We start from the raw sequence: 9,627 nt of genomic DNA, 5'->3' as shown, positions 1-9,627 counted from the left end.
TGCATATATATATATATAGAGAGAGAGAGAGAGAGAGAGAAAATGCTAATAGTGCAAATAATTTGTCTTTTTCAATAATTTGTGTATTAAAGTCTGCATTCATAGTAACACTTGAACACTATTAAGACACACACACAAACCCTAACCCCCTCCACCTGGTCATTTTGTTAACTGTAACAACCTGTACAGGTTTTTTTTAATTATAGTGTTGAACAATAGTAGCAGCAGATAATTATCACCTCTGACACATTCTCTCACTTCATATGACATGAGTCATATCCTTACAACTTAATTTATTTAATACTCTAAGTTTTATGTTATGGCTTCTTACCTTATGACAGATCTCGGTCTTCACTTCCCTGAGAGCTCGTTCTGAAAACACGCAGCCACAGGAGAGCAAGTAGCAAAACCTGGCATGTGCACACACAATGAATATAAATTAAACATTACACACAATAATTAAAAATTTTCACTTATATTTTCAAAAGTATATAGATTAATATCTTTTTTTTTAAAGTGTAATAGGGTTGTTTTTTTGTTTTTTTTTAAATGTACGTGGCAAAATTAAGCACCCCTAAAAGAACATTTATAACAAACACACACAAACAACCATTCTTCAAAGGTCCTCGGGAACCCTATTGTACAGTGCCCTCCACTAATATTGGCACCCTTGGTAAATATAAGCAAAGAAGGCTGTGAAAATTTGTCTACTGTTTAACCTTTTGATATTTTCTTCAAAAAAATCACACAAAAAGTCTGCTCTCATGGATATCAAACAATTGCAAACACAAAGGTTTATAAAATTATTATTATTTATTTTTTTTTAATGTAGGTGTGCAGCAATCTCTATGGATGGTGCTGTTACTATTTTTGCACAACTTAATGAATCCTTCTCTCTCTCTCTCTCAATAGAGTAAATTATCATTGTTTAATTCACGATTTGAAATGCCACTGCGTCAGTAATTTTGTTCCCCCAGAACACCTGTACACTTACCCTTTCATGCTAATCTACACATCTAATGTGTGGCAGCAGTTCAAGGTACAAAATATGCAGATATGGGCCAGGAGAACATTCCTAAGAACAGGATGTCTCCATCCATTCATAAATTTCATAATAGGAAGCTGTCAAGAGGCCTACACAACATTAAAATAACTGCAGAAAATTCTGGCAAGTACAGGTTGCTCCCTACATGTGACAACACCACACCACCAAAAGAACACCATGTACACAGTGAAGAGTGAAGGTGAAGGCATCATGCTTTGTGGCTGCATTTCTTCAGTCGGAACTGGGGCTTTAATCAGGGTGGAGTGAACCATGAATAGCTCCAAATACCAGTCAATATTGGAACAAAACCTTAAGGCTTCTGCATGACAATTACCCAAATCAAACCTCCAAAATCAACAAAGGAATGACTTAAACAAAAAAAGACTGAGGTTTTGGAATGGCCCAGCCAGAGTCCAGATCTAAATCCACTCGAAAATCTGTGGGGTGACCTGAAGAGGGACCTGCACAGGAGATGCCCAGCAAATTTGATGAAACAAGTTATTAGTTTAGGCATGTGCACACTTATGCAACCAGGTCATTGTACATTTTATATCTTTCAGTCTTCCCCTAAAATGATTCTTACTGTTTTTCATAGGGACCGCATACTATATTTAACTTTTAATTCTAGGTAATTTGCTGTAATTACTGTTTCACTACCCCAGCTCTTTATGAGCATACCTTATTTCTAACACAGCATGCTTACTTGAGAAGTGCCTTCCAATACTGTACTCTTTGAAGACAGCAACACCTCCCTTTCACATAAAGCACCTTTCAAAATTTCAAATTTAGACAACCTGTTTAAATCTGTAATTTTTCCTCCACTCAAGTTGGTCTCTGGATAAATAAATAAATCAATACATAAATAAATAAATCTTATACCCAGGACACCATGTGGAGGTTCTGACTTACCGAAGTACAGTAAGCTGGAATTAAATTTGAATTAAAAAATTATTTGTCAAAGGAAAATCCAAGGAAAACTGGCAGGCAAGATTGAACAATGTGTTTCTTTCCTGTGCAATCCCAGCTGCATGCAAATACAGATTAATTGGCCAGGTAAAAACGAAACGCACTCTTTCTATATTTTAATTGTACGGCTTGCACAGATTGGGACATCTGGTGTTCAAACAGTGCAATTGCATTAGATGTAAGCTCACTTAGCACTTTATTAGGAACATCTGTACACCTTTTCATTCATGCAGCAATTATCTAAATCAGCCAATGTGCGTCAGTAGTGCAATGCATAAAATCATGCAGTTACAGGCCAGCAGCTTCGGGTAATGTTCACATCAACCATCAGAATGGGGGAAAAGTGAGATCTCTAGGATTTTGATCATGGCATGATTGCCGGTGCCAGATGGGCTTGTTTGAGTATTTATGATCTCCGGGGATTTTCATACACAACCGTCTCTTTACTCAGAATGATGCAATAAAGAACTTCCAGTGAGCTGTATTTCTGCAGACGGAAACACCTTGTTAAGGGGAGAGGTCAACGGAGATTCGCTAGACTGGTTCAAGCTGACAGACGGGCAACGGCAGCTCAGATAACCACTTTGTACAATTGTGGTGAGCAGAAAACTATCTCGGAATGCACAAGTCAAACCTTGAGCCAGATTCAGTCAGGTTCTACTCCTGTCAGCCAAGAACAGAAAGCTGAGGCTGCAGTGGGCACAGGCTCACCAAAACTGGACAGCTGAAAACTAGAAAATTTAGCCTGGTCTGATGAATCTTGATTTCTGCTGAGGCAGATAGCTGAGTCAGAATTTGGCTCCAACAGCATGAATCCATAGACCAAACCTGCCTTATGTCAATAGTCCAGGCTGGTGGAGGTGTTGTAATGGAATGTTTTCTTGGCACACCTTGGGCCTAGTAATTATCAAGCAATCAATTATTGCTTGAATGTCACAGCCTATTTGAGTATTGTTGTTGACCATGTGCATCCCTTCATAGCCACAATTTACCCATCTTCTAATGGCTAGTTCCAACATGATAATGCACCATGCCACAAAGCACAAGTCATCTCAAACTTGTTTCATGAACATGACAATGGGTTCAGTGTTCTTCAGTGGCCTTCCCAGTTACCAGATCTGTAACAGTATGGAATTCCTGAATCTAGTATTAAGAGGATATGCCAGTAAAATGGAGTTGCTCTTACTTGTGTTTGCCATTCATTTCCAATCCCACTACAGGGCAGATAAACATGGCGCAATGCATGTCTTCATAGCAGTCACCCTTAGCATTTCTCCTCTCCCCTTCCCATGCTGGGTTATCAGTCAGATTCAACTCTTTCACATCCTTCATATAAAAACACAAAACATAAGTACAAAAACACAGAAAAACAATAGACAAAGATTAAGCATGTGTAACCAATACATCAAATTCCCCCATATTTCACCAAACTCCTTAGACTGATAGAGACCCAATTAACTAGAAAAACAACCAAAGGTATTACAAGCTTATTACTTGCATTAACACAGACTATAGAAAATATGTGAATATTTTATCCTTAGGAGAAGCAACTTCATGCAATCATAGTCTTTATTATCCCCTAATAACATCGCTGCTGATGAAGCATATCCTGTTTGCACCCTCGGCAAAAAATGCAAAGTCTTTGGCTAATGCTGGTTCTCTCACTGCACATAAAGATGTTATTTGAGTCTAGCCAGCATCTTCATTACACTCAATGAAATGTTTAAATGCAAGGATGTTTAAATGTTTAAATGCAGTTTTAGTGCTGCATTGTAGTGCATTTTGCTCAGTTTAATTGGTTTCCACAGCCTACATTTTGGAAAGACTGTGAGCCATCTACTCCAGCTAATTAATATGCCTAAGCAAAATAGTTTCTTCCAACAGCCAGACTCCGCCCTTGCTTTGTGCAACAAGTGGCAGGATTCAGAAAAAAGCAGTTTTGAGGTTCTTTGTTCCACCAAGAACTACATGAACTAACAAGAGCTTGTTACATTCAAACAAACACTTCAAAGGGTTTTTTCTGGCAAAGTCATTAAGAAGTACAGTTTTCCTTATTTCTGGTTGGTGGATGCGCGAAGTACAATAGAATTAGTGGCACTTATATCAACAGTGTACTGAATCTACTTTTCTACCCATCAACTGTAAACGAAACAATAATAGCCTGGACACAATCTGCTCACCCTGAAACACGAATAAGAACAATAACGGTGACTGTGCAAACATGTATGCATGTAACAATGTATGCATAGTTAAAATAGGACTTGATGCATGACCTTTCATACTTAAATTCATATCAGTGTTCATCCTTGGGCTTACCTTGATGCCACGTATGTGTGTAACAACTTCAGTGTTTGGTCTTTCTGCTGATTTATCCAACAGATACTCAATGATGGCATCTTTATTGAACAGCCTGTTAAAAGAATTCAGTTAAGTTCGAACCATATCAATGTCAAACGGATAGAAATTATCCATTTGTAGGTCTCTTCTGTAAATACTGCAAACTGCATTCTTTTACCTCCCGAGTTCACAGGCCACAATAGGACGGCGCAGCTTCTCTTGGCTCAGGCAACAGTATTTCCACTTGGCAGCAAGCGCTGCATTTTTGTCCACCTGAAAAAAAAACAGTTTTTGAGAAAAGCTGAGAAAACCCGTTTGGGAAAGTGAAAATTCCGGTCTGGAATGCTTGCTGTATTTAGATGCACCTCCTTACTCTATGGGCCATCGTAGATCCTGGGGGCAGAGCTTCATGAACATGGGCAGGAATCATTTGAATGTTGAGGCCTAATCTTGAACTCACTAATCTTACCTAATGCACCTTTAAAGGGTCATGAAACCCCCCTCTTCCAGTTCAACTCCACCTTTTGAAAAAAGCAACTTAAATGGGTGTGGATGGCTGTGTGAAGGGTAGTGGGGAGTGGGACTGGCAAGGCAAGGCAGGTGAGGAAGAGGGGGCGGGCAACTGTCATCTGTAAGTGTCCCATGCAGACCCTCACTAAAATCAGGGGTAAAGTGTGAGGAATTGTAAGATTTCTACAGCTGGCAAAGTTAGAATCCAATGATATACATTGACTACCATCTGTTTTTTCCCTTTAAAAGTAACTGAATGCCCTGTTACGTATATTACATATATTAGATTAATCATCATTTTGTATAATTTTAGACATATAAATGTACATATACAATTATTATTATACATTTATAAAAAATATACATGTTTATATACACGCTATAAATGATGTTTTAACACGTTTCACGATGGGGGTATACTTCAGGAGTAGCAGCAGAGATAAGCCTCTGGTATACTTTGTTTTTTACATGTAAACTAGCGTGTGCAATCAGTCATACGTGTAGCTTTCAAAGTATACTCCATTTGACATGTAAGTGTACACAGGCGTTCGACGCATGCGCATTACGTCAACTTGAACTTCCCCTCCTGGCCTAGAGTCAGTACAGAACAGTAAAGCAAATCTTCTGGTGTGAAGGACGACAACGAAAAAGAATCACACCACCATGAAGAACAATGCTTTGGCAATCTTTCGCCACAATTAGCACCCATATACAAATCCTTATACGCTTTAAGGCTAGAATTAGACAAATGTGGGTACTTTCTAACCTGCGTGTGTTTCCATCTCTTCCATTTATTCAGTTTTTTCTTTGACTACCTTGACAATCAACAGCCCTGGGTCACTGTTGCCACCTTGTGGAACAACTAAATAGTGCAAAAGAATTAAATGCACATGTGCGACCTACGTTCAGTTAGAAAAACCGAGCGTTCCTAGTGTACGCTTAAAAATTGAAGCATACTTTCTGCTACAGGTGATCAGATTGATCAAGGTGGGGGAGGGTGATGGCTTTATAAGCTTCAGTCACAGTAATGTAGACATGATCCAAAATATTGTCATCTCTTGTGGGACAGGAGACATATTGGGGGGAAAAAATCCTTAAGGAAGTGCAATCCTTAGGTTGGCATGATTGAAATCGCCGGCAATAATAAAAGGCACCGTCTGGATGTTCCGTTTGTAGCTTGCTAATGTTAGCCCCAAGTTCTTTCATGGCTAGGTTAGCATTAGCCTCCAGGGGGACATACATAGCAGTGATTATGGCACATTTAAACTCACGTGGTAGATATAAGGGTCTAGACTTAATAGTGAGGTATGTGTCTCAGTAACAACAGTGTCTGTACACCAACAATTGTTTACATAGATGCCAACACCTACTCCTCTGCCTTTACCAGTGTCCACTGCTGTTCCGTCGGCTCTGAAAAAGTTGCGACCCTCTAGCTCCATCGTGCTTTTTGGAGTGCAGCCATTGAGCCAAGTTTCCGTGAGAATCATAACATTGCAGTCCATAAGTATTTCCTGATTTATCCAAAGCTGTAGTTCATCAATTTTGTTTGCCAGAGAACTTACATTAGCTAGAAATAAGCTAGGTAGTGCAGGTTGATGAGGGTTAGCCTTTAGCTTAGTCCACTGGTCTCCGTGTTTGCCCCGTCTTTGTTTACATCCTCGGCGTCGACGCCTACTACTTCCTGTCACTTTGGCTGATTTGCCCGAGTAAAACTGTTATGGTTAAAATTAGACATTAGACAGGAATAGCACCACGAGCTGTCATGAATAATTAAGAGACAGTGTCTTCTCATACGATAAGAACACGCAGTCTCATGAATAATTATGAGACACCGACACGTCATCGAAGTACTATAGTACATTGACGTGGCACGATGTCGCTTTTAAACCCGGAAACCCTACAATTAAAATTAACGGATGCTAACATTGTCTTTTATGATGTGCAACACGCTCCAGGGGTGGGAATCAGAATATTGTCTTAATCCAATTCACAATATTGTCTTAATCTGAATCGGGCAATCCGATTGCAGGGTTTACACGACTCAATACTAATTATAATACTGCCAAATTCCGAATAATATCGGAATATTGATGTACATGTAAATGTAGTTAATGTCTTAAAATGGACTTAAAAGGTGCATTATGTAAGAGTAGCCATTTTTTTTCTCCAAGATTAGGTCTCTAACAGTTAGGTCTAACATTCAAATAATTGCCGCCCACGTTCATGAAGCTCCGCCCCCAAGAGCTACGGTGGCCCATTAAGGATAGAGTCTATAAAACGATTGACAGGAGCTGCATCCAATTACAAACAAGCATATCGTACCAGAAGTCAGTTTCCCAAAATCTCAACGATTTAATACACTTTTGCTAAGGACAGAACTTAATGAACTGTTTCTCTGTATCATGTTCTACATATATTCCAGGTCATTTGTACAAGTAAGGAAAAAAATAATAATAATAATAACTATTGCGCCTTTAAGAAGCGATTATTATTATTATTATTATTATTATTATTTTACATCTCTGTCAACTCGCTAGTCAGTGAGGGAACATGGCTATTTAGACAAATAACAGTAGTGAATTTCCATCAAAGAGCCGCACAGAGAACACCAAATGATAAAAAACTAATTTATAAACACACTGCAATGTTTCAAACGGAACATTTTAGCTTGTTCTGAAAACCGAGCTGCTTGCTGCTTTAGCCTGAATGTGAAACACCTGGGAGAAAATCTAACTCATTAAAATATGACAAATGACACACTGTTAAACTTGGAGGAACACGAATAAAAAAACATTATCATCATTATTAATATTAATAAAAAGTAGTCCCAACTGGCTAAATAATAAATCCCTCGAACGTTAGCCAGCTAGCTAGCTAGCTTTAAAGCACACGCGTTTATGTTAGCTAACTAGCGCTTACCTTTTCCACTTTCTTTGGTCCTTTGACCAGTTCGTGTCTTTTAGGAATAGTTCCTCCGTCACATCCCATCTTCACTCACAGATCTTACTATTTTATACACAAATTCAGAGAGTTCCCCGAGCTAACAAATCTCAACCTAACTGGTGTTTGCACATAAACAACCAAGGAAACCCCAAAATAGACAACTGTTCTGTCTTGTTCTGCCTCTTTTGCGTCTTCTGTTGTTTATATGGCGCATGTCAAACCAACTAGAAGGTGCATTTCCGCCACCTACTGGACTGTATTGTGCATGAATTCTAGAATTAGAATTTAGAAGTTCAGAACCTTCTTATGTCATAATAGTTGAGAACAGAGAAAATCTTGATGATATGTTCACTAGACCCATTCACAGTCTTTATGAAGACACCAAAAGTTATCAGCCATTATTGTTTACATTGTGTTAATTGAAGCATGAAAAAATGCTTGCGCGGACTCTGATCTTTCTTTCGTGGGTATTCACAGTAATACAGTGATGAACTTATACTAATTTATTCAAATGAGCATCATCAACATCACTTAAATACTGAAAACCCACAGTATATACATTATACATCAATCTCAACTTGAATATATATATATATATATATATATATATATATATATATATATTAATATTAATATTAATTAATTATTAATATTATTATTATATTATTATATTAATATTAGACCAATTACTAATGAAGTATGTTGAAGAAATTTGACAGTAAGTTAACAAAGAAATTCACTCAGCTGGGCGTCCACCATTACTCAAAGCCTATTGGCTGATTTCGGTCATGTGACTGGACTGTGATCATTTTTCCATAGCATGGCTTTATTTTAAATGGAAAATTCTGTGACCCTGATCTTTCTATCATCCAAGTACATTTATGAGATCATTCTTCAGTGCTCAATCAACAGCCATGGATGCACAACTTCAAAAATACAGTTTTGTGACTCTGATCATTTTTTCATTGTGGTCTTCAATTACAATCTTTCCCTGTTATATACTGTACATTCTAGCAGTACATGTTTTACTCTTTCTGGGTGTCCACACTTTTCACATTCACCCATTTCATGATTCCCTATTGTATATAGTAAACTTTGATTTAGTGTTGGTTGCCCAATTTGCAATCTAGTTGTTGTCACGTCCTTTCTCCTGTTATTAATTGTTCTTCTTTCCACCCCTACATTTCCTTGAATACTGTACATATGCCTTCCTCTTACTTCATTTTCCCATATTCTCTGCCAATTCTTCTTTACTTTTGTTAAAAATCAGTCCCTTAATTTCTGCCTTACTCATTTTTACCCTGATATTAATATCAGGCTCTTTCAATGCCTCCTTGGCCAATTTATCTGTTTCCTCATTTCCTTTTACTACAACATGCACTGGGACCCACAAAAAACTAGCCCCAATTCCCAATATTATATAGACTCTGTAGAATTTCACAGAAACTGTCTTGACTTGCTGAAGATACTCCACTCGCTAAACTTACTAGTGCTGATTGTGAATCTATATACATTACATAACTTACAGGCTGCTTATCTTCCACCCACTGTAATGCCAGGGTTGATGCTATCAATTCTGCCATAAATACAGGTATATTTAGTTACTCTTTCTGCTATTTTAACTTTGTGCTGAGGAATATATACTGCTGCTACTGTTCTACCTGATTTTGGGTCTTTTGATATATATGTATATATTTGAGCAATGTTGTTATATGCTTGATTAATGTATTGATGAACAATTATTTTCAATGGCATATTTTGTTCCTTTCTGTGTATCTCTTTATGTAAATATAGGTCTGTTTCTGGCATTGGGTATAGCCATGGCG

General features: G+C 37.9%; 1 protein-coding gene across 1 annotated transcript in view; it reads right to left on the bottom strand.

The window, feature by feature from the left end:
* The window catches only part of rtf2 (replication termination factor 2), a 31,166-nt gene extending 23,146 nt beyond the window's left edge, over window positions 1-8,020 (bottom strand). Inside the window, exons 1-5 of the mRNA XM_053636037.1 lie at window positions 7,778-8,020; window positions 4,527-4,621; window positions 4,328-4,421; window positions 3,198-3,337; window positions 332-410 (exon numbers count right to left, since the gene is read on the bottom strand). Of these exons, the coding sequence (XP_053492012.1) occupies window positions 332-410; window positions 3,198-3,337; window positions 4,328-4,421; window positions 4,527-4,621; window positions 7,778-7,846 (477 nt within the window). The 5' untranslated portion in view covers window positions 7,847-8,020. The remainder of the gene's footprint in view (window positions 1-331; window positions 411-3,197; window positions 3,338-4,327; window positions 4,422-4,526; window positions 4,622-7,777) is intronic.
* Between the last annotated feature and the right edge of the window lie 1,607 nt (window positions 8,021-9,627).

Source organism: Ictalurus furcatus, chromosome 11 (assembly GCF_023375685.1).
Source record: "Ictalurus furcatus strain D&B chromosome 11, Billie_1.0, whole genome shotgun sequence".
NCBI lineage: Eukaryota > Metazoa > Chordata > Actinopteri > Siluriformes > Ictaluridae > Ictalurus > Ictalurus furcatus.
This window is presented reverse-complemented; position numbering and strand designations above follow the sequence as displayed.